The following is a 25,296-nucleotide window of genomic DNA, read 5'->3' as shown; positions in this document are numbered from 1 at the left end:
CGGAATCTGTTTCTGTTCCTAATATAGATATATAAGTAATTAGCGTTTTCAATCAGGTAGCGCATAGGAAAATAGAACTACTGGAGAAAGTGCAGAACAAGCAATACTATAACTTATCTAAGAAATGGTGGGATTTATTAAAAGAATTGCTGGAACATAGGTCATTGATCTTTTAGAAGGCGGATAAAGAGGGACCCTGGTCATAATGAATATAGGAGATTATGTACAGGAAGTACACAGACAACTGGCAATCCAAGCAACTTATCAAGAAATACCTCATAATCCAACTGGTCATATTTATAACATCATCAAAATAGTTGTTGTTAAACATTGTGCAACATAAAACATTGTGCAACATAAAAAATTATTTTAGGTTTAGTGACCAGCTTTTAATGCAAATTCAAGGCATAGCAATGGAGATTCTTATCACCCCTATCCTTGTGAACTTCTTTATGGGAAAATTAGAATCGAATATAATTTACAATAGGGATGTAAAACTATTTTTTGAAAATATGATTTTTATACAGTTTATAGACAATATTTTTTATTATTTTTCTGATGCAGGGAGGGTTCAGCAATTCTTAAATTGGGTGAATGGTATTCATGAAACAATTACATGTGAAGGTTCCTAGAGCCAACCCAGAGTCTTATTTGGATACATATGGGCACATAGATGAAGATCAAAATATATTTGCCTCTTTGTATACCAAAAAGATGGACTGGAGCACATATTTACATTACAGGTCATCTCACTCAGCCCACTTAAAAGGTAATTTGCCATATGGGCAATTTTAGACACAGAGAGTTTGTTTAATGGTAAAGAGAAAAAAGAAACAAAATGGAGAATTACCTGGGGTTTTGTTTTTTTACTACTTTTACTACTTTTAAGTAGTAAATTTTGTAAAGTGATTTTGAAATACTGACCATTAATTAATGCTACCTCAGGGTTCAGTAAACCTCCAGTGATTGTATTGTCGAAGGCTTTCACGCAGAGGTGGGATCCAGCAGGTTCTCACAGGTTCCCAAGAGTAGGTTACTAATTATTTGTGTGTGCCGAGAGGGGGTTACTAATTGGTGATTTTGCCACGTGATTTTTGCCTTAGTTATGCCCCTCCTCTCAGCAGTAGCGTGCAGAACTTGAAGCAGTCTAGCAGGAGGTGCACCGGCATGCGTGGCAGCCTGCGCCTGCGTGCATTCGTTTCCCGCCCAAGGACCAGCACAGCGGCTGCGTCCTTGCCACAGTCCCGCCCAGGAATGCCCTGCCCCTGGAATACCCGCCCACACCCCCGTTGTGCCCCGCCTAGCCCCATTGGCGCTACACCACCATGGGAACCTGTTACTAAAATTTTTGGATGCCACCACTGCTTTCATGGCCAGATTCAACTGGTTATGGTGGGTTTTCCAGACTGTGTGGCCGTGGTCTGGTGGATCTTGTTCCTAACATTTCACCTGCATCTGTGGCTGGCATCTTCAGAGGCGTATCACAGAGGGAAGTCTGTTACACACTGTGTCCAGAGAGAAGGAAATGTTTGGGGTATATATTGTCCATGTCCCAGGGTGGGGAACCAACCAGTAAGTGTTTGGGTGGAACTTGTTATGCAAAGATGTGGTTGATAGTGACTGGTTTCAAAAGAACTAAAAGTCTCACTGACTAATTGGGACATTCTGATATTCAACAGATCAAGCCTCTTCTTGAGAGTGTTAAAGGGCGTCATAAATGTGGGACTCATGCAGCCTGTAAATCCTCTTGGCCTACAAAGGTTTTTCAACTTCCCACCAGTATATACAGAAACCTTTCGGAATTCTTTACCAATTGTATACAGTTAATGCTGTGTATAAGTTGTCCCTGGCAAAAATTGTATGCAAGTTGCACTGAATGTATGCCCAGTTAAAAAATGCATTCTTGAACAGTATTCTAGAGTGAAAAATCACATCATGGAAGAACTGAACATTTTAAAAAGCCCACCGTGAACCAAAAGATATGAAATGTGTGGTTATTTCTGTCTTGAGAAAGGAAATGCTCAAATACAGTAAAATAAATGTTATGAAATGGTTCCATCAGCAGGAATCTTTTTATAGACATAGGCTGAATACACTTCTGCCTGCAGGAATACTGTTATAGTCTTGTCCTCATTTTTGTAATTGTTGTAACTTTGCCATGTTTGTAATAGTGAACAAGGAAGAATCGCGAAACCTTGTCAAGTGGAATTGCTTGGATATTTGAAAAGCTGAATTGCAAGCTTAAGAGTAGATTAAATCGTTATGTTAGACTTTGTATGTCAATCCACGAAGGCAGTGAATTAGTATGTTTTCTTGAAATGGTATTTTTTGAAAGGCAGACTCAATCGTATGAAGACTTTACATGTTAATCCATGAAGTTCACAGTGGATTATTTTTATTTGTGATACATAAAAAACAATTTGGATTTGCATAGTGGTCTCTTTGTTACTAAGAACCTAAGAACATAAGAACTAGCCTGCTGGATCAGACCAGAGTCCATCTAGTCCAGCACTCTGCTACTTGCAGTGGCCCACCAGGTGCCTTTGGGAGCTCACGTGCAGGATGTGAAAGCAATGGCCTTCTGCTGCTGCTGCTGCTGAGCACCTGGTCTGCTAAGGCATTTGCAATATCAGATCAAGGAGGATCAAGATTGGTAGCCAGAGTCTTCAGATACTCTTCCAAAGTCTTCAGATAAAGGCTTCTAGTTGCTAGAACTTCCACAGGGTGATTTGCCTCATTTCCAAAGTCAGCTTCCCCTCTAAAAAATTAGATCAAATTAAGTTTCTCCTCCTCCCTCTTCTTATTGTCTTCTCCTTTCTCACTTCACTGCAGCCAGTATTGAAAAACAGGAAACTGTAGTTGCATGTCAGAGCCTAGTTATCAATGAACCTTGTCTTCCTCTGTGTGAACAAGGTGGCCCTGTGATCCCACAAATGCTTCCACTAACATAACAACCCTTCTGTTCTTTACAGCAGGTGGTTCTCAAGAATAAAAATAATAATTGTCTAAAAAAAAGGGAACACCAAGGGTTCTCCTCCTTCGTTCGCTCACTGCTTTCACATTTTCTGAGCACCTGGAAATTATACTTGAAAGTCAAGTGGTCCTAAGAACCATACTCACTGCTTTGAGAAAAGCAATCAAGGCGGAAAGATTGAGAATTGCTGGGAAGAAAAATAAATATTAATTGGGCTATATTACTTTGACTAGGAACTTGAGCGTCGCTGTTGGTTTACACCTTATTTGTCCATTGCAGTACGGTGCTATGTTTACTATGTCTACGTGTATCTAACGGAGCAATCTGTTGTTCTCTTGTAATCTATGTGATTTAGTTTGGCCCCATTGGGCAGAGCTCTTGGTTTCAGTTCCCAATTCTGACATGGGAGGTAAAGCTGATGGTTGTAAGAGTTGATGCTCTTGTAAATAAAAAAGGTGTTGATTTGGACCAGCTTTTCTCTGCTGAATGGATGTGAGAACCAATGAATGAGGGAGTGCTATAGTCCAAGGAGGGCCTTCCCGGCCCCTGTGGTGGTCACTACATTTGGGCACACTGAAAGTTGCTGGCCTTGCGCCACCACCAGAGGGATATAATCTACAGGGCAGGTGCAATGTAAGCAGAAGCAAAACTTAGGACTGAATCCTTTCCACACATTCCAGTGCATTCCGAAACAGTTATAATATTAAGTGCCATGAACTCAATGGGAGAAGGGTCTAATAATTCTTCTGAGAATGGCACTGTTTTGCATTTGTTCTGTATCGTATTCAATACAAGCATCAATACAGCTGGTCTGGAGGCCCAAGACAAATCTGGGAAGCTCTATCTGGTATACCTTATCCTGAGCTTCTTCTGTCCCCAAAAAATAAGCCATGAAACCAGTGACTCACTGTGGAAATGGGTGGAATGTTAGCAACTTTCAACCCTACTTCCTGTGGATCTAATGATACCCACGAGCACAGATGGCTTTAAAAGGAGGCTAGAAAGAATTATGGAGGATTGGTTCATTAATGGCTACTAGCTATGATAACTAAGGGGAACCTTCATATCCAGAGGCAATAAATCAGTGAAGACCAGAAGGCCTTGTGCTCTATGTTTGCCATAGAGGGCAACTGTTTGGCCACTATATGAAATAGGATGTCTGACAAGCTGGACTATTGGTCTCATCTAGTATCTTATTTCTCGTGGGACTTCTCTTAGGGCCATCTTGCTTTTATAACCTAACTGGATCTAAATACCATTGCAGTTGTTATTCTATGGGATGGTTTTTTGGGGGGGAAGGGTTGCATGAACAATCCCTGTTATTGCATTGCGAAAGAAGCACATTCATTCCACTAATCTGTGTGCAGGGAGGAAAACATTAAAATCTGATAAATTATTCACTTCTCCCCATTGATTATGAAACTGCGCCACTTGCAAAAGCAAACAGTTTCGACATGGTAGTGCCTTTATGTATCAGAGCCAAAGATCTTGGACATTTTGATCAGAGTTACAGCAGGAGGCATGCTAATGATTGTACCTGGGATGGTCAGAACCACTTCCTCTCAGAGAAGCTGTTTTCCATGTGTCTTCAACAATGACTGATTCAGGAATGAATCCAGACTACTGGCAGAACAGTTTTACTCCATTTATAGCCTGCTTTCCTCACCATGATGAAGTGGTGACTCTTACAGGAATCCCTTTGAAAGGAGATCATTATGCTACATCTTTTTGTGATTAAAGACTGAGTTTTCCAAGTGTACCTGGGGTTGCAAGCCATCTGCTGGGAAGTATGGGAGTGGGGCACAGTGAGACACTGCAACATCACTTCCTATTAGGTATCTGGAAGTGATGTCACAGCATCTTTCTAGAATTTTCCAAAAACCCAAACCAAAACAAACCATAGAGTTTCGGGAAATTCCTAGAGCCCTTCTGTGATGTCAGTTCCAGACATGTAACCAGAAATGATGTTGTGGCATTATGTGATGGTGCTTCCCCACCTCATTATGCTCCCACTGCTCCATCAGTTTCTTCTTCCCGCCACACTGGGTATCTTCTTCCATGATTTGGAAATGACTGCATTGGGAGAGTTCTGCATTAGAACTCGCTGAATCAGGAAGCACAGCCATTAATCGGGAGAGGGCTTTTATTTAAAGGACCAATACAACAATTCACAAGACAACAACAGTTACTTGAATACTGAAAGCATTTCTTCCACAACCATGGCCTGCAATTTCTAGCTGACATTAAATGGAACATTTTCGTCTTCTTCTTTTCAATGGTGTCTCAAAGGTAACATTGCAAAAACAAAAATACGGCAACCCTTAAATACATCGACTGCAAACTCAGTGTGCTTATTTTCTTTGTGTTTGTATCTCTGTGTGCCCTGTGGAGGTTAAAGTTCTTCAAAGTCATGAGCACTTGTATTCATAGCTTCTGGGTGCATCACTCTTCCTATGAAGATTATAGTGCCTAAAGAGAGAGACAGTCAGACAGAAAGAAGGACAGAAATCATTCACAGCCATGAAAGACAGAACAGTCATGATACTGTCTTTTCCTCCTCATGGTGCAAAATCTAGTTCTACTCCCAACTATTCAAGGCTGGATAACTCACAAAGACGACTTATAACCTCATAATAGTTTATTTATTTATACTCCACTTTTCTCCTCAATAGGGACTCAAAGCGACCTTCAACTTCATTTTGTCCTGCTCTATTTTATCCTCACAGGTGAGGCTGACAAAGTATGGCCCAACAGTACCCAGCCAACCTCTAAGGCAGGGTGAGGATTCAGACTTGGTTCTCTTGGATCCTAGTTTGACACACTACCCACTACACAACACTGCCTGTCAGGAAACAAGGGTTATTATGGAGGACTGTTCAGAAAATCTGGGATTGGATCCCACAGATTTATGCCACTAACAGTGAAGGCGAGGAGACAGAGGAAAGCACTACAGCTAGTGGAATATATCGCCCTTCTAGGCCCCTCCGTTCATCGGAGACGGACCTACTTGTGATCCCTGGCCCCAAGGCGATCCGGCTAGCCTCTACAAGGACCAGGGCTTTTACGGCTCTGGCCCCTACTTGGTGGAACAGGCTTCCAGGTGAGATCAGGGCCCTGCGGGATTTACAAAGTTTCCGCAGGGCCTGTAAAACGGACCTGTTCTGCCAGGCGTTTGGCCAGCTGGGATGATATCAACTGCAACAAAAAGCAAACATCTGGCCTCCCGTGGGTTCATAAAAGGGGGAATAGAATAGCTGAAGCCATCTCTAGTCTAATATTTTATGTATTTTAATTAACTTATATATATGATGTTTTAACTTTTTATTTTGTTGGAAACCGCCCTGAGCCTTCGGGGAGGGCGGCATACAAATAAATAAATAAATAAATAAATAAATAAATAAATAAATAAATAAATAAATATATATTTTATGGGTCATCTTTGTAACTGGCCCTGAAACGCTCAGCAATCGAAACATGATAAGCAGTTCACTTGCTTGCATGTAAAGCGGACAATGGCTGGTTTCTCTTGTGTTTTTTTTAAAAAAATTTCTCTTTTAGCAGAAAGTGAAGTTCCTAGTTAATGGAACTCAAAGCCCACTTCCTTTTTACCTCCTGGCACTGGATCAATTTAAATCGATATTTTCTTCCAGTCTGACTTAAGAATGGAGCCCAAACCAAGCTGGTCAAAAATAATTCTTACTATGGAGCACAGAAACTGTAACACCATGGAGGGGACTGGGTTTCATCTCCCCTTACCCATCCTCTCCAGTTGCTGTCAAACAAACAAAAGAACAGACTCACCCAAAGCCCGACATTTGAAAAAACCACAGTAAGTCCTATCTAATTGGGCTTTTCAGTGAGACTGTTAGCAGGGAATTTTCCTGGATGGTAGAACTTGCAGATATGCCCTTCAGGTAGAGAGCTCAATAGACTGTTGCTAGTCAGATCCATTATAAAGCAAGCATTGCTTATCAGTCTTGTCCAGCAGATAAAGAATTGATCTCACTAGGGGCTCTTGGAGGAATTCTTCAGTAGGCAGCCTGGCAGACTGTCTAAGGCAAATGCTCTGGCAGCATCAAAGGCAAGGTGGACTGATGAGAGAAGACTATCAGGACTCTTCTGTGGAGAAGGATGTAAGAGTCTGGTTCATTACTGGGATTTTACTGCCAATCTCACTCACATCCCTGGGTTAAAAGGGCTTCTCAAAACTCATTTTCAAAATATCAGATAATTGCAAATTACTCCAAGAAGGTGTCAAGGGAAGTGCCCATTAGCTTCGGCTTATGTCAGATATTTTTCCCCAAAAAGGGGCATCTGGAAGAACATACCCTTCATCATTGTGTGCATGAGTACATAAATTGTCTGGATACATATGCATGAATTGGAAGGCTGAAATGTGCAACGATTTCCTGATCTGCACATACATGCATAGCAGATCTGCGCCCTCTCCTATCTGCTGTAGAATTGCTGTTTTGATTGTCATGGCTTTCCTCTTTTTTAAAAAAACAACAATTTTTATTTTTTCACACATAAACAACCAAACAGACAAACTTACAAAGAAAACCCCCCAACCACATCTTCGGGGCATATCATATATTGACTTCCAGCTCTCTCATCTTTGATTAAAAAGTTAACTCTAGCTTCATGCACATAATTAAAATAGTTCGATAGTTATTTCTGAAAGGTGTCCCAGTGTTCACAATCTGCTGCTTCCTGTAAATTTGAAAATCCTGACACCACTTCTCTGCTTGAATAGATTTTCACAAGATATTCCATAACGACTGTTATTTTTTCACACGTAAAACAAAGAACCAAACATACAAACTTACCCAAAAAATTGGCTTTCCCCCTTATTGGAGAACAAGTCAGAGGACCCAATGACTGAGCAGCATGATGAGCAACTCAACATGAGCCAGAGGCAGAAGGAATTAAAAAAAAAACCCTCCCAGGTACCAGAAGTAAAGTGGTTAAGTTCACAGTTCCAAAAAGTTGGCTTTTATACCCCATTTTTCTCAACCTTAAAGGAATCTCAAAGCAGCTTACGATCACCTTCCTTCCCCTTCCCCACAATAGACACCTTGTTAGGTAAGTGAGGCTGAGAGAGTTCTGACAGAACTGTGATTGGCTCAAGGTCACCCAGCAGGCTTCATGCATAGGAATAGGGAAACAAACCCTGTTCTCCACATTGCTCATGTGGAGGAGTGGGGAATCAAACCCAGTTTTCTGGATTAGAGTGCACGGCTCTTAACCACACTTCTCTAAAGTCAATTTCAAAGCAACTGTTGTTCTCGATTGCTTTCCAGGGTGAGAGGAAAAGCCAACACTGGCCAAAATGGGAGTCTACGTCACATCTGCCTCTCCCCACACTTTGACCTTCTTCATGATCACCAATCAGATAGTAACATAAACAGTTGGAGAGAGGCTCAGGCCAATTGAAGCCTCTCCTTTGAAAAGGAAGTTGAGGTGCAATTCTTTGTGTTTAGACATTAAGCCCAACCCTACTGAAATGACAGGGATTCACTCATTGATGAGTATTTTTGATGAGTTGGTTCCATATCAACAGCTTCTTGCATCTGACACAGGAAGATTGTAGTGAGGATTTAATGGGGAAAACAAGAAATGTGGAGGAAAAGGACCACATGCTTACCTGTTCGTCTGTTTCTGACCACGAAGAAAAATGGATGATCCACTATAACCTGGGGGTACAGAACTGCCATCCGACTAATCGCTATCATTCCTGGGGGTGGGAGGGAAGGGAAGAGAGAAAACAAAGAGGCCACCGCTGAAATATCCCAGCAGTCATTCTTTGACACAATTGCTCTGTTTTTTCTGCATCACACAATTCATGACACATGAAGCGCACAAACCAGAACTGAGAACCAACTGCACTTGCAGAGGGTGACAATAAGACACACAGCTAGAATCCTAAATCAAAGAGAAACTGGCTCAGACACTCCTGTCTAGCTACGCTCCAGGAATGATTCACGGCTGGTAGGTGTGCAATTTATTTCTACTGCTGGGGGAACAGCTTGTAACTTACAAAGAGGAAGAGCTTGGAAAGTTACACAATGGACATTCCCATGGGTCTTGTTTGGCAGTACGGCCACCCATTTATGTTAGACGGAGTTCGAGTGCATTTTGTGAGACATAGCTTTGACCGTAACAACCTTGAGTGCATTCGTGCCTTATAGGAACTCTACATTCTGGGTTTGAGTAGACTTGCAAAGACTAATTAAGTTATGAAAACTTTCATGACTTCTTTTGGTTACTTCCAATTACGCCTGCCCAATCAGTGGTGGAAAGGAGAGACTGCAGTGGGTGGGGACAAGCAATTGAGTGCTCACTGATGCATGATAGTATGAAACTAAAAGTGACACTGAAGAAGAATACAAGTGGGCTTTATACCCACTTTTCTCTACTGAAGGGAGTCTCCAAGTGGCTTACGAACTCCTCTTCCTCTCCCCACAACAGACACCTTGTGACCTAGGTGGGGCTGAGAGAGTTCCGAGAGAACTGGCCCACAGTATTTTATTAACTTTTATCTTGATTGCATCAGCTCATCTACAATCCCACCCCCTAATCCAAAGCACTAAGCATGCCCCGGCAGGAGTCTAATCTTTGCATAGACTGGGAAATGCGGTTTTCCAGCCAGAATTTAGGGCAGCAAGCAGACTCGCCACAAACACGAATGCTTTTCTTCTGATGGAAAAATAGTAATGATGGAGCTCACTTGGTGATGCAAATCAAGCTTTTAAAAAAACACACTTTATTTTCTGGTGGGAAAAAAGCAATATTTACATGCAAGAAGCAAATGGTTCTACCATCTGGTCTTTCCATCACAACTAGACACTTTCTCCCCTTTCTCTGTTACAGCACATATCTGGGCACCCTTATCAAAATGCAACTATGCCTCAATGCTATTTCCAGCTCTTTCAGCGACAAATGTGTCTCACAACCTAATCAGATAGGAACATAAAAAGAGCCCTGATAGATCAGACCAGAGATGGTCCATCTAGTACAGCAACCTGTTTCACACAACTGCCCTGGAGGGTCGACAACAGGGCATGGAGGCTGAGATCTTACCCTGAGGTTGCCTCTTGGTACTAATATCCAGAGGTTTGCAGCTTCTTTAAATGAAGGTTCCCCTTATTCAACATGGTAGACCTTCATAAATCTGATTCCCTCTCAAAGTCCAGGCCATAACATTACCACATTGCTGAACTTTACTGGCAGTGAATTCTACAAGTTAATTACTTAAAGAAGCTCTTTCTTTTCTCTTTCCTGACCTGACTCAACTTTATCGGGTGGTTCTAGCATTGAGAGGGAGAAAAACCTCTTTCAGTCTGATGCCGCTAAACTGTATAGCTGTAATGGTAGATAAAATCCAACATGGTGCTCCCAGTACCGGCACAAATGGAATCCTCGACCCTTCTCTTTGATACTTCAGTCCCCTAATTTGACACTGGGCCTTTCCCCACTTACCTTAAGCCCTGCGCTACTTGAGGAGAGTAGCGCGGGGTCCCCCGGCACTCCCCACAAGAGGGGCGGTGACAGCGCAGCCGCCCCGATGCTGCCGCTGTCGCGCCCCCTCAGCGCGAGGCATCCCTGGCACTCTTGCAAAGGGCGCCTTTTGATGACCCCGTGCAGAACGCGGGGTTGTGGGGACGCTCGGGTGCGTGCCAGGGATAGCGTGCGGCATAGGGGGAATAGGGGAGAGTGGGGAAAGGCCCACTGTACTAGTTTAAATGAATGAACTTCAGGGTTTTCTTGGCTGAGAAACTGAATATACAAATTCACACACCTGTCCCCTGACTGTAGACAATGCAGAAATGAACAGGATATAGGGTCTGGCTTCCAGTTCCCAGAATGGTTCCCAATCACCAGAGCAAAAATAGTTACCCAACTTTGTCAGCACTGGACATTAAGGCAAAACCTATTTCCAGCTCCCATCACAGGAGCCCCTGGAATGAATTCTGGGACACTGACATTAAGAACATGCCGCCCCCTCCACAAACGCCAGGTGAGGAAGCTGAAGTCTTTAACAGCTTGCCTAAGGCAACTCAGTAAGTAACTGAGCTGGAGTCTGAACACACGAAGCAGCCTTATATTGAATTAGATGGTTGGTCTATTGAAGTTAGTATTGTCTACCTTGACGGGCACCAACTCTAAGATCTCAGATCTTTCACATCATCTGCTATCTGACCTTCTGAATAGGTCAACCTCCAGGTGGTGGCTGGAGATCTCCTGGGATTACAACTGATTTCCAGGCAATGGACATCAGTTTGCCTGGAGAAAACTGACCTCTTGGATAGTGGGCTCTATGGCATTGCAGCCTGCTGAAAACCCTCCCTCTCCCAACTCCACCCTCTCCAATCTCTATCCTCAAAATCTCCAGGTATTTCTCAACCCAGAGCTGATAATCCTATTAATAGGAGATAATAGGGATTGAACCGGGGACTTTCCGCATGCAAAACATCTGCTTTACCACTCCTCAATCTGAACCACAACTGAACAGAAACTGGAATCATGGACTTCAGAAGTCGTAGCTCCTGCTGTTGATCTGCAGACTGCGCCGGGCCGCCTGTTAATATTGCCAGCACACAGTTTTTAGGGGCTGAATACCTGAAGAAGCAGCTGCTTCGGAGCCTTCTTCGTTAACTTCTAGAAAAGCCTTATGGACGGCTTTGGAAAGGTAAAGTTCTTTGTTGTCTGGGAGAAAGAAAAGGAGAGAGAAGAAAGGTAAAGAATACATAGTCAATTTAGAATTTTCCCCCCCAAGAACCGACGATTTCTTCTGATGAATGATTAGAGGAAAGCAGGCTTTGGATATGACCCACAAGGATAGCCTTCAGGCACTTTTAAAGTAATAATGGATTGGATTATGTGACCAGGCCTTAAAACCTCTTCCTGAAGAAGAATATTTCAGTCAAAGGCAGGCTTTTCCATTGAGGAAGTGGAAAGGAATCCGTGGATTGGATCCAGTCAGCTTTTTCTCTCAGCCTCACCCAGTTTACACTATGCATTATTTATTGTCAAAGTATATAATTAGCCATGACTGTGTAGTTATCTATAATAACCATAGCTATTATTATTCATTCAAACCCAATCTACTTAATCTTAAATAAAACTATACTATTGTATTGCATTATTACATTGCATTGTATGGGTAGAGATTCAGGGTAGAAACAGGTAAAAGCAGAAAGGATCTGCCTGGTTTAACTGTGCAGGTGATCTATCCACATATTCATACCCGTATCTGCTTTGGACAAAAGTTTCAAGAGATTTCACATAGGGTTTCATGGAGAGTTGTGAAGTCACTAAGTCTCAAACATATTAAATCCTTAGGTTTTTCATTGGAAGCATTTCAACAGCTACTTTTAGCACTGACAAACAAATCGTGCTCTCCTGTATATTACAATATAATACCAACATATCGGCAGTTGACACATTATATCGATCTAGTATTGGACTCTAGGCAGAGATGGGCTCTAACTCGAGCTAGGCGCAATGAGTTTCCGTCAGCAGTAGAGGAGGGACGACAACTTTCCATACCATTCAATGAAAGATTCTGTCCATATTATTTGAATAAAGTGGAGACTCTTACTCATACGATCTTCTTCTGTCCTAAATATGTAAGCATCAGATATGCGAGCATCAGATATTTGCTACCACAAGCTACATAATTTGCTCAGCCAGTTCAGGAATTGCTCTACTTCTAAACAAGAAAAAATAGAGATACTGGAAGAGACTGCAAAATTACTTCTGCAAGTGATTGCCACATGTACTTAAGAATAACAGAAGATAACTTGATCCTGTTTTAATTTGCATATATATCCTTTTATTTTTTATGCCTAATAAAGGTTATAAGTTGAAGCTGAAGTACTCAGAAGTCATGTAGTCCAACATCCCATTCCCTTGCTCCAAAGCAAGATCATCCATCCGCCAATCCTTTCATAAGTGGTTCCTCTAATCACAATGCTCCTGAAGCAGAGGATGAAAACATAGTGGAAAAGGTGCTCTCATGGCAAATCTCTTCCTACACTGAGTCAGGCCTTTCTTCCAAATTCACTGCCTCTAACTTGGCGAAAAGAGGTCTATTTTGATCTTTGACATGGCAGACGATCACATTTTATCCCATTCCAGTGGGCTCCACGTGGCATAGTGAGGTTTCCATTTTCCTCGTGAGCCCTCTACTCCAAATGCTTGAAATACCTGATCGGTGAGGTAAATAAGACAGTTACAACAAAGGCCAGTCTTTTCCCCTTCCCAGATCTTAAAACAGCTGGTGGGGGAGGGGAGGGGGGCTGGAGAGTCCTGCATGCGTGTGTGAGTAAGGTTTAACTCAGAATGGAGCGCCTAATCCACATCAGCTGACAACTGACCTCACAGGTGAAAAACTGACTCTGCAACCCCAGGCCAAGTTAATCCAGTCTAAACCCTTTGATTTCAATGGGCTTATACTGCAGTGCCTCTACAATGGTTTGCACAGTAAATAACACGTGGGGTGGGAAACGTCCCTGAGCAGTTTGATCCAGCTGATGGAAGAGTGCTGCATCCAAGCTCCAGATCTGTGTCAGGACACAAATAGTCCTATTTTATGCAGTCCTATTTTGCATGCCTGTTCAGACAAAAAAATAAAAAAACCCTGCTCATCTGTTTCAATTTCTCATTGTTTTAACGCTGAAAGGGGAGAGCAGCTTTTGTAATAAAACAAAGAAAAAAACCCCATGTGTTATATTCAACATGTCAAGTCCGAAAGCCAGTTTATTGAAAGACGGTGCTTCAAAAATATTTCTGGGTATTTAATTTGATAAAGCAACCTGTGAGCCTGGGACACCACTGAAAAAAAAAATCAAGAGCTCTGCTGTGGAGCCTATTCATTTTCCTTCCATATGCTTAATGCTCGAGGTTTCTCCATAAACAACTTAAGCTTTAAATCAGGGGTCTTCAAACTATGGCCCTCCAGATGTTCAGGAACTACAATTCCCATCAGCCCTGCCACTTGGCCATGCTGGCAGAGACTGATGGGAATTGTAGTCCATGAACATCTGGAGGGCCATAGTTTGAAGACCTCTGCTTTAAATGGTAGAAGAGTTCATTTCAAATGTGTAAAATTAGGGGTGGGGTATGTGGGGGGGGGGAGGCTGCTCTCAGTTTGGGCGAAGGTAAAAGAGCATAAAATACAACTCAGCTGGAAAACATCCATCTTGCGGATGAAATGCAAACAAATTCAAGGCATCGGCCGTTTTCTGTGCTTTATGGCTCAGTCCTATGGTCCTGCTGCATCAGCACTCTGCTGGAGCTAAATAGGGTTTGCGGGCAGTACAAACACAAGAATTGCTCTGCTGGATCAAGCTAACCATCAATGGGGCGTGAGCCTCCTCTTTCTGACAGCAACCAGACAGAACTAGTGCTTTACGGCAGAGGCAGGAAAAGGCAGAAATTTCTACCTCAGTATCACACTGGCGGGTGACTGAGGAAGGCGTGCCTCAGAACTAGTGCTTTACGGCAGAGGCAGGAAAAGGCAGAAATTTCTACCTCAGTATCACACTGGCGGGTGACTGAGGAAGGCGTGGCTCACTTAGGCCCCTTCCACACAGCAAATGCATAACGGGTTGCAGTTGGGATAAAGGAACCCGTTTTCCTGTTTTCGTGTTCTCATGCGTGTGTGCAGGCAGCAATTAGCGCCCACAGAAACAATCCGGGCTGCTGTCACGCCTTCGCACGGAGACGCATCTGTTTTTAAAAATTTACTTCCCACTGTTGTGTAGCCACGCAGGCATGCACAAATAAACCCCCACAGCCCTGCCAATGTCTCACGATACAACCATCTGCACCTACATAGCTACGCAGATGTAAGCCGCACAATTTTTTTAAAGAAAAAGGAGGTGCCTCCTGCCCAGCCATTCACTTGCAAGCAGCTGCAACCTGAGATTTTTTAAAAGACTCACTAGTTTAGTGATTTTCAAAAAACCCCAGTTTGGGGGAATTAAAACAGGGCAGACTCACTTTGGGAGCAGAATCTGTGTGAAGTCCCCCCACCCCCCAAAAACAGTTTTTTTAAAAGCATCCTACACCTGTGTTTATTGGCCTGTGCAGAACGGGCCTAAGATCTCAAAGAGCAAGGCTCAAATACCCAATCTGCCATGGATGCTCGATGAGTGACCTTAGACCACTCTCTTTTAGCCCAACTTGCCTCACGGGGTTTTTGACGTGAGGATAAAGTAGAGGAAGGGGGAATGACACCACCTCTGAACGTCTTTTGCCTTGGAAACCCTATGGGGGTTGCCGTAAGTCAGTTGTGACTTGGCAGCGAAACACACAAGTAGAGGTCTGTTGCAGAAATTACGAGGTGATGCATATATAGCAGTGATTCTCAACCTGGGGGTTGGGACCCCTTTAGGGGGTCGAACAACCCTTTCACAGGGGTCACCTAAGACTCTCTGCATCAGTGTTCTCCATCTGTAAAATGGATAAATGTTAGGGTTGGGGGTCACCACAACATGAGGAACTGTATTAAAGGGTCGCGGCATTAGGAAGGTTGAGAACCACTGCTATATATCTCACAATACTAGAACCAGGGGGCATACATTGAAAATGCTGGGGGGAAGAATTAGGACTAATAAAGGGAAACACTTCTTCACGCAACGTGTGATTGGTGTTTGGAATATGCTGCCACAGGAGGTAGTGATGGCCACTAACCTGGATAGCTTTAAAAGGGGCTTGGACAGATTTATGGAGGAGAAGTCGATTTATGGCTACCAATCTTGATCCTCTTTGATCTGAGATTGCAAATGCCTTAACAGTCCAGGTGCTCAGGAGCAGCAGCAGCAGAAGGCCATTGCTTTCACCTCCTGCATGTGAGTTCCCAAAGGCACCTGGTGGGCCACTGCGAGTAGCAGAGAGCTGGACTGGATGGACTCTGGTCTGATCCAGCTGGTTTGTTCTTATGTTATGTTCTTATGACACTGTAAACTGCTTTGAGTCCCCACTGGGGAGAAAAGCAGGGAATAAATATCTCAGTAAAGGAATTAATATCCCTTGGAGGAGGGGATAAGGCCCATCTTATATCTGTGCATTTCATTTTTTTTTCTGCCTAAGTGTACTACCTTACATTTCTCTCTGTTGAAATTCATTTTGTTAAGTTTTGGCCCAGCTCTCTAATCTTTCAAGGTCTCTAACCTTTTAATGTATTTTTGATTATATTGTCTGTATTTTGTTTTATATTGTTTTGTTGTTTGATGATTCTTGGGGAACCCACATCCACCAGAAGTAATATTTGGGTAGCATTCTGGGCTACAGTGGGGTGGAAATCTGATATGTCAGCAGAAATTACCACCTGATCCAAGCCAAGAGGTTCATAGGTTTGCTGCCTAAGAAGGAACATAGAACAAAGTATATAAAAATGATGAGTTGGCGAGAAACAACTGTGCAATCATTCTCCTCCTCATAGACTGCTGGAATGGCACGGCGATGAATTAAAATGACATAAACTTGATTTAAAAACAAAAGAAAATACACATTTACACAATAGACAAGAAGATATGTGGTCCCTCTTGGTGCTGCGCAAAATAATAAATCAGCAGCATGCTAATAAAAGGCCTAGAGGAATTTGTGGAAGCGAAGAAAACAAACAGTGATTAGGTAGAGCATATAGGTCATCTGCTGTGATGCTGGGAGTTTTCACAAACTGCATTATCATAAATTATGAGAGCTCGTGTTTACTGGACAGGACCGTCAATGTAATAACAGTAGAAATCAGCCCTTCCTCCTCTCTGGGCACAGAATGCAGACATTGAAACTGGGCTGTGCTATATTTATCAGAATGGGGATGTCTCAATCTCGTATTAGTTACCCTGGCCCATTATGCATGGAGTGCTTCTAGCACCGCTCTTCACCCTGCAGTGCCTTTGCAGGGCGGTCTCCTCACACTCCCTTACTTACATGCAAGGAGGTGCCCCACTGTGGGCTTGCCTCCCCCCCCCCCGCCTGCTGCACATCTCCCCCCACTCCTTGCAGGGGTGAACGGTTGACATTTGCCTAAAAAACCAAAAAATGGTAGCAGTCTGCACAATATTGATGCAAGATATAGCAATATTACATTTAAAGGGCTAAAAAAAATCCTCAAAAACAGCAACTGACATTCTTGGCTTGGACAGGGGAGTGACCCAGAAGGAGCGAAACTTTGAAGAAGAGAGTTTGGATTTATATCCCCCCTTTCTCTCCCGTAGGAGACTCCAAAGGGGCTGACAATCTCCTTGCCCTTCCCCCCCACAACAAACACCCTGTGAGGTGGGCGGGGCTGAGAGAGCTCCAAAAAGCTGTGACTAGCCCACAGGTGTCAAACTTGTGGCCCTCCAGATGTTCATGAACTACAGTTCCCATCAGCCCCTGCCAGTATAGCCAATGCTCATGTTGGGAGGGACTAGTGGGAATTGTAGGACATGAACATCTGGAGGGCCGCACGTTTGACACCTCTGGACTGGCCCAAGGTCACCCAGCTGGCATTTGTGGGAGTGCACAGGCTAATCTGAATTCCCCAGATAAGCCTCCACAGCTCAAGCGGCAGAGCGGGGAATCAAACCCGGTTCCTCCAGAGTAGAATGCACCTGCCCTTAACCCCTATGCCGCTGCTGCTCCTGAAGTGAGAAGGGTTTTTACTACTCTTGCCAACCATGGGGCTTCTAGGATCCAGTGGCGCTATAAGCATAAGCCTGTCTGTACAGAAATCTTTGCTGCGATGGAAACGTTCCCACAATGCACAGCAGAGCAACAGGGCATAATTGGTCCCTTTCGATCTAGGGAGAGAATGCACAGGCAGGGGTCTCCCACCGTGAATTGCTCCATAGCTTTACAGCCTCTGTGAAATTCATCAAGTCACAAAATTTCCATCAGGCATGGGATCGAGAAGCAAGTGGAGGGAGGCAGAAGAGATGAGGTGGGGCTGCAGCTGGACCAATAAAGAAGCACAACGCTCTTGAAAGAACTGGAAAGAAAGCTGACCTGAGAGAACTCCTGTGCGGAGCTCTCCTCACTAGGAAATTGTTCAGCAAACCAGATGTCATTGTCATCAAAGGCAGCTACAGTCAGGTCAACAAAAAGGCCATTCAGTTTCTTAGCAAGAGTCACACAGTGCCTGGGGAGACTTGAATACATGAGCACAATAAAGTCGGCTGATATATGAGTCATGTGAAGTGGTGAAGACAGCGGTTAAGAGCGGCGGACTCTAATCTTGAACTTTGGTATGAGCATCTTCTATAACAGTGCACGTTCCCAATGCATCTATGTAGAGTCTTTTTGTTGTGTAGAACTGTACGCATGTAGAACCTGCATGTAGTACGCAGATTTGATGCAGCTACACTGTACTTTGCACAGAGGTGTATCTAGGGAAAATGGAGCCCGGGGCAAAATCTGAGTTTTCTGCCCCACCCCCACCCTGGCTCCATTTTCCCTAGATTTCCCTCTGGGCTCTAGGCAGTGGCATTGGAAAGCGGTGGCATGGAGTCCCGTGCAAGGTGCCTGCCTCCCTTCCGGGTGATCTGGACGCGAGTGGCTAGGTGAAGTCGTTCGGAAGGCGGCAGCGGAGAAGGGTGTGGGTACAGGTGGCATGTGGTGTGTTTCTCGCCCTGCCAACCCTCTGCCTTCACCCCACTCCAAATTGGCAGCCAGCCCAGACTGGGGGCTGCAGGAGGGAGGGGCCTTCTTGGGCTCCCAGACCCCCTTCTTCTCTTCTCCATTGTCAGCTGACCACACACAAGAGAAGGGAGAACAAAAGCTCTTAAAGGGACATGCAGCCACCCAGGACTCCTCATGTACCCTGGATGGTAGAGGGAAGCCACAACACATGGGAGGGCAGCACAGAGGGGAAAGCACGCAGGGGAGAGAACTGGGGAGGGTGGAAGTGAAAGGAGCCCGGCCGGGGGGGGGGGAGGTAGAAGAGAGGGCAGCAGTGACAGTTACCCTATACCATGCCCACATATTTTTGTGCAAGGTGAAGATAGGACATTATTCCTGCAATCTCACCTCAATCGGCTCAGCTCCAGTGTAACTTAAATGTCAGGGAAGGGAGCGTGGCTTCACAGAAGAGCATCTGCCTTTCAAATAGAAGGCTCTGGGTTCAATCCCTAGAATTTCCCATTTAAAGGATCAGGTAGGAGATGCAGTGGAAGACCTCTGCCTGGGATCCTGGAAAGCCACTGCCAGTCAGAGTAGGCAATACTGACCTTGAAGAAACAGTGGTCATAGTCACTACAAGGGAGCTTGATGTGTCCAAAGGAATGGAGGAAGAAGCAATTGGAAAACTAAGAAGAGGAAGAAGCAATTGGAAAACTAAGCAGCGGGAATACGGAAAGTCTTAAAAGGGCAACGTCTTTCAGCAAACAGGTCAGATGGAGAGTTCTGGAATGTGCTACAGGACACGAGACCTCGATAGCTGCAGCTGAAGAGGCAGTTCTGCCCCAGTGCAATACTGACAGCATAATTATCTGCTGTCACTTGGCTATAAGCCAGCTCCCAGCTGATATCTTACTGCTCATTTGCAGCCCCCAATATAATCCAGTGTCCAATCTCAGGCGTGAAGTGCCGGGGGACAAAAGGTGGAGACTATATAAATGTGAATTTTTAACAAGCATCAGAGTCGACCCTAATTGGAGACCGGAGACAGAAAATTTACTAGAGATAGGAATGGCTAATACCTTGTTAAAAGTGAAGGTGATGTAGATAAATTCCCGAGAGCTCTTATAACAGCTTACCCATCTGGGATCAGAGAAGCTGTGGAGCGGCTGAGACTTGCTTTGGGAAATAAAAGGATGGCCTGGCATTTAAGGACTGACAATTCAATCTACACTCTGGTCATGAGAAATAATTTTCTTACCACATCAATGCCTTGGGGCCTCTTTTCAAAACATTCTTTAATGGCTATGAGTATTTATAAAGCCATCCTGGCAATGGGCAGTATGTCACTTCTGAGGTTGTTTTATTTTGTGAGGGTTGTAAGCCACTTTGAGCCCCTCTTGATGGGAACGCAGTCTGTACACGTAGCCCGAAGCATAATTATTTCAATTTCGCTTTCCTCCTGCACATTTTATTTATTAAGTAAAATATTTGCCTCTCGCCCTTTCTCAAAAAAGCTGAAAATGGAAAAGCATTTTCAAATGAACAGTTGGAGTTTCTGCCTTTTTAGGAAAAACACTAAGAAAGATGATGTAATCTACAAGAGGACACTCTGGATGTTTAGCCCTTTAGATTCTAAGAATCTGTACAAGCTGCATTATGTTTGCGGATGCCTTGACTCTAATATCCCTGTTAATATCATGACCCTCTAGTGTCTTAGACTGCCATATTTCTGTCTACTGAATGCTTACTGCTTAAGCAGCCCTGGGAATTCCCTGTACCAGTTTCCCTGTACCAGTCTGCCCTTATCTCTGCAGCTGCAGAGGTAAGGGTGTGTGTGGAAGCTGCAGTGTTATCTTCCCAGTTCTTGCCAGTTGAGGAATGTGTGTATGTGAGAGTGCGTGAGTGTGACAGTATCTTTCTGCCACAAGGGAGGGACAGGGGTTATGTACCTGATGTATCTGTGCAGGGAGATATAATGTTTTGCCCATTTCAATGTACTCAGTTCTGACAATATAAGTCAATAGCTTTCATATGCTTGCCATCAATAAATGAGAATTCTGCTTTTGAAGTATTAATCCCTTCATTGACCAAGTCTGGGGTTGTGACAGTTACGGGCAAGCTTTTGAAATAAACACATTGTTGACGAAGCTGCTTGGCAGAGAAACGGGTGAGATCCAGAATTTCCCATCTTACTTACCTGAGACTTACCTGCTCTCATCTTATATGTGAGAATGGTCTAGCTTGACCCTGCATTGAGACTACCTATACCAGGACTTGTTGCGGTCTCCTATTACAGTGACCTTTCTGTACTTGCCAACTGCCTAGCACAAGTGTGTTTTATTGTCTTCTTTGTTGTTGTTTCTGTTTCATGCTTTGCATGTGATTGCACTTTATTTGCACTGATAGCATTAAGTGACTATTAAACACAGCACTGTTTTGTCCATATTACAGTGCTGTTTGGCATTCTTAAGCCTGGGTGGAATAGGTCTTTTCTGCGTATTTACATAAGGATAAATACTACCACTTTGTCCATGTAATCCTATGTAGAGTTACTCCAGTCTAAGCCCACTGAAAGCACTGTGCTTTGACAAGAGGAACTCTCTATAACATTGCAGTATAAATCAACATTCTAATCTAGGACAATTCCCAGGTGCCTTTCAAACTGTGATGCTCTTCTAATATACTGCCATTGGAGCTGCAGATATTACTGAAGCCTGGCTATAACAGAGCTTTAATTTGGCATAACTTACTCCACTGCTTCCCTGTTCATGAGATGCTTCTTTCTTTACTCACAGAGCCCCACTTTCCAATGACATGTTAATGAGAAACACTGCAGAAAATGGTGAGGAAAATAAGGGTGCCACCTGTTGCAGTATGGCACGCCTTTCACGCGAAAGAGAAAAGGGATTCAACAGCTCACCAGGTCCAAGGTGTTGTCAGAAGGCATAGGGACAGCATGGGAAAACAACGAAAGAGAAGGGAATGGGCAACAAAGCTTTGATAATCCATTGCAGTTTCAATCAAAAAATGGAGCAAATAGCCTCTTTGAAAGCCACCCTAGTCCTGTTTACAGTGGCCCTTTCTGCACAAACTCTTTAAAACATTTTAAGGCAGAAAATAAAATATTTCCACCATGGAGTTCCACATTGGTCCCCCCCCCTTGCATTCTGAAAATGCTTTATTTCCAGTGTGAAAATGTTTTGAATGAATCTCCTTTTAAAACGATTCTTCAGTCTGGAACCTTTTCAAAATGTTTTCCCTTGCTGTGCGATCTATTTACTACGTTTTCTATGCCTCTGTACTGTCCCCCAACTTTTTCCTTGGTGCCATTTTATCACATTGCTGAGCTCACTCTGTTCCCCCTAGCCTGTTTATTTTCATCACATCTGTGCGATTTTTTTTATTTTTGGGGAAATAAAATCTTTAAAGCATCCAGGGGGTGGCTGGATATCTCCTGCTATTACAAAAGATTTCCAGGCAACAATGATCAGTTACCTTGAGAAAATTGTTACTTTGCAAGGTGGACTCTATGGCATTAGACCCCACAGAAGTTCCTCCCGAGCCCTTACCCTCCTGAAGCTCCACCCCCCAAATATACAGGTATAGAGGTGTAGCTGGACCAAACTGCTCCCGGTGTGCATTCTATATTTGCCGCCCCCCCCCCATGGCGCCCCCACGGCACCCCCCTTATCACACTTATTTTAGTTTTTCTTTTTCTTGAACTTTTTCTTGAACTTTTTCAGGCTGCAAAAGGCTTGTTCACAGTGAAACTGGCCTGATGGGAACTATACTTCCCAGGAGACCTTGTGAGCCCCAAGGTCTCCTGGGAACTGTAGTTCCTCAGGCCGTTTTTACTGCGAACAGGCCTTTTGCAGCCTGAAAAAGTTCAAGAAAAAGGAAAGGAACTAAGGTAAGTGTGGGAAGGGGGTGGGGGTGGGGCGCCGCGGGGGGACTAAGGTAAGTGTGGGAAGGGGTGGGAGTGCCATGGGGGGTGCCTTGGGGAGGGCGGGGAAAAGGGGGAGGGGCCTGGGGGCAATTTTCTACACCCCAGATGTGCGCCTGGTGCACGGTGCACCTCCTGTCCCCTTGCAGCTCTGCTACTGTACAGATATGTCCTAACCCAGAGCTAGCACCCTTAACTTATAATGGCCAATTTGCCACTCTCCCTCTGAAGTTTGGAAATCTCCCAGAATTATAACTAATAGCTAGACTTACAGAGATGAGTTCCCCTAGAGAAAAATGACTGCTTCGTAGGATGGTTTATACAACAATATACCCTGCTGAGGTCTCGCCCAAGGCCCCACCCCCAAATCTCTAGGAATTTCCCAACTGAGAGTTGGCAACCCCAACTCAATCCATTTCTCTTTTAAAAACAGGGACAGAGGGGGAAAAAGGCTCATTTCGCTTGACCTTATCTCAGCACATTCCTCTCCCCACCCCAAATTAGTTTGGAACTGAAAAAATGCAATAAGCGTAAAATGCCTCTTACCAGACATTCCAGTGAGATCAGCGCTTTGAGTGAATACTTCTGTGATTCCAAGGCCCTTCAAAACATCCTTCATATCAATTTCCTGTTCTATTGTGAACCTAGAAAGAGAATTAAAAGGATGAAACACGAAACACTCCCAACAAAAGAATCATATTTGCAAGTTGTCAGAACTGAAACCAGGACAGAGAAAAAAAAAGGAATTAATATCGAAACAGTCAGTAAGGTGAGCCAGTAGCTCAGCGTGGAGAATAGCAATTAGGAACAAGATGAATAGTATTTACTGAACAGGCACTCATAACTAGCTTATTGCTATGCTTTGTTCCATTTGCAGAAATACCCTAAAACTAACTGTTCTGTGCTTGTTCAACCCCCATCATTCCCAAAGCCTCCAGCAAAGGACTCTGAGCCAACAGATGGGGGGTGGGGGACATCTGTGTACGGAGCCAGCTGAAATGTAGTCAGTTTTAAATAGCAAAGGAGAGTGCATTCTAAAGACAGTACCCAAAACAAAATTATTATTATTAAGCAGGAAACCTGCAAAGAGCAGACATTTGAAGGAAAACGTATGAATCTTCATAAGAAAAAGGTTCTTCCTTTTTTAAAGGCCAAATCTATCACAAAGGACTTTCTGCTAAGATGGCCAAACCAACACATATTCACCGGAGGTTCTGAGAGGCTGCCAGGAATGAGGTCTGGTGTTCCAGAGGACAAGTCAGTAGACCCTTAAAGTGGATCCTAAAAAGAGCTGGATGATGGGGCCAGATGGTCAACCTATCTGACCGTCTGTCCCAAACCAAGAAGAGCCACCCACAAATCAACCTACGCAATCCAGACCATGGAATGCTGCAGGCAGTGGCCAGGTGCTTTCAGGAACACTGCTTTCAAGTGTAAAATCTCTCCTGATGCTTGAACTCTTTCAAAAAACACATAAAAAAAAAGACACCTGGCAAGGGAAAATCAGCCTTGGCAGAGCTGCATGAAGGAACAGTTCTACTGGTATACATCGCAGAGGCCTGTGAAGGGGTCCACACTTCAAAAGCTGTAATTTTAAGTCCCTATCAACAAGTTGGGGAAGTCATGGTTATTGTGCCCACAAAATATTGGAGGGATTACTATCGTATCAGGAAGTAATTTTAATAGATATTTAATAGATTTTAATAATAATTTTAATAGATATTTAATAGATATTTAATAGATTTAATAGACAAATACTCCAGAGTGAAAACTATTGCCATGGCTTTTTAAAATGATAAATGCTGAAGCCCCACCCACAAGGAAGTAGATGCTGGGACAGAGAAGGAAGAGGAAAATTAGCAGGCCACCAGCTAATTTTGCCAATTAAACTAAGGGCCATGTCCAGAAGCCGGGCCCCCTCCCTTCCCTGCCACCCCTCCCTCCCCCTCCCTCCCCTAGGGTGGATGGGCCATGTCCAGATGCCGGGCCCCATCCCTCCCCTTCCCTTGCATGCCACCCCTCCCTCCCTCCCCTCCCCTTGCTCTCTCAGGGAGCATCTATCAGTGGTGGACCAGGCCTCCGAACTCCAGAGGCCAGGTCTATTGCTCATTGAAAATGCATCAGCTTTTAATGGCCACGCACAGAAGTGCCACACACTGCCTGCAGTGTGCTTCAACTTTCACAGCTTCTCCCACTGCCTCCCTGGTTATTCCCAATCCTGATATTATCAGGACTGTGCACACTAGAGTCAGTTACGGTTGGAGGTTGTCTTTATACTATCAAATACGGAACCTTGCTGATCTGATTACAGAAATAATTGGGCATTTTATTGGGTTGTCAATATCTAATTGCACAGCCCCTAATTCTGAGCACTGAAATGAAACTGATGAAATGAAAGAAATGCATTCCCTGGTGGTATCATTTGCCTGATATGTCCACACTCTCTGGGGAGGGGCTTTGGCTTAGTGATAAGAGCATCTTCTTGGCACGTAGAAGGCCTTGGATTCAACCCTCAGCATCTCTACTTTAGGATCTGGCAGAAGGTGATGGGAAAGACCTCAGCCTGGAACCCACTGCTAGAGGACAGTCACTGCCAATCATAATAGACAGAGTCTGATACAGTATAAGGCAGCTCCATGTGTTTACGCATACTACTAGTTAGGGATGATGGTCCTTTATATTGGTCAAGACCACAAATGGTTAACTTCTGGAGCTCTGTCATGTCAGAGTTGTGGATTCTCTTCATTTCCTGCAGGATTAGGAT

At 43.9% G+C, this 25,296-nt stretch overlaps 1 protein-coding gene across 2 annotated transcripts in view; it reads right to left on the bottom strand.

Moving 5' to 3' along the window:
• Positions 1–5,099: 5,099 nt before the first annotated feature.
• Positions 5,100–25,296, bottom strand: part of SERPINI1 (serpin family I member 1) — a 121,793-nt gene continuing 101,596 nt past the window's right edge. For both annotated transcript variants that reach the window (XM_048506012.1, XM_048506013.1), the window contains 4 exons: positions 23,079–23,176; positions 11,597–11,683; positions 8,622–8,711; positions 5,100–5,443 (listed from right to left, as the gene is read on the bottom strand). In XM_048506012.1, coding sequence (XP_048361969.1) covers positions 5,367–5,443; positions 8,622–8,711; positions 11,597–11,683; positions 23,079–23,176 — 352 coding nt within the window. In that variant the 3' untranslated portion in view covers positions 5,100–5,366. The remainder of the gene's footprint in view (positions 5,444–8,621; positions 8,712–11,596; positions 11,684–23,078; positions 23,177–25,296) is intronic.

This window comes from Sphaerodactylus townsendi, linkage group LG08, assembly GCF_021028975.2.
Source record: "Sphaerodactylus townsendi isolate TG3544 linkage group LG08, MPM_Stown_v2.3, whole genome shotgun sequence".
NCBI classification, from domain to species: domain Eukaryota; kingdom Metazoa; phylum Chordata; class Lepidosauria; order Squamata; family Sphaerodactylidae; genus Sphaerodactylus; species Sphaerodactylus townsendi.
The sequence above is the reverse complement of the archived record's forward strand: the minus strand, read 5'-3'. Positions and strand labels throughout refer to the sequence as shown.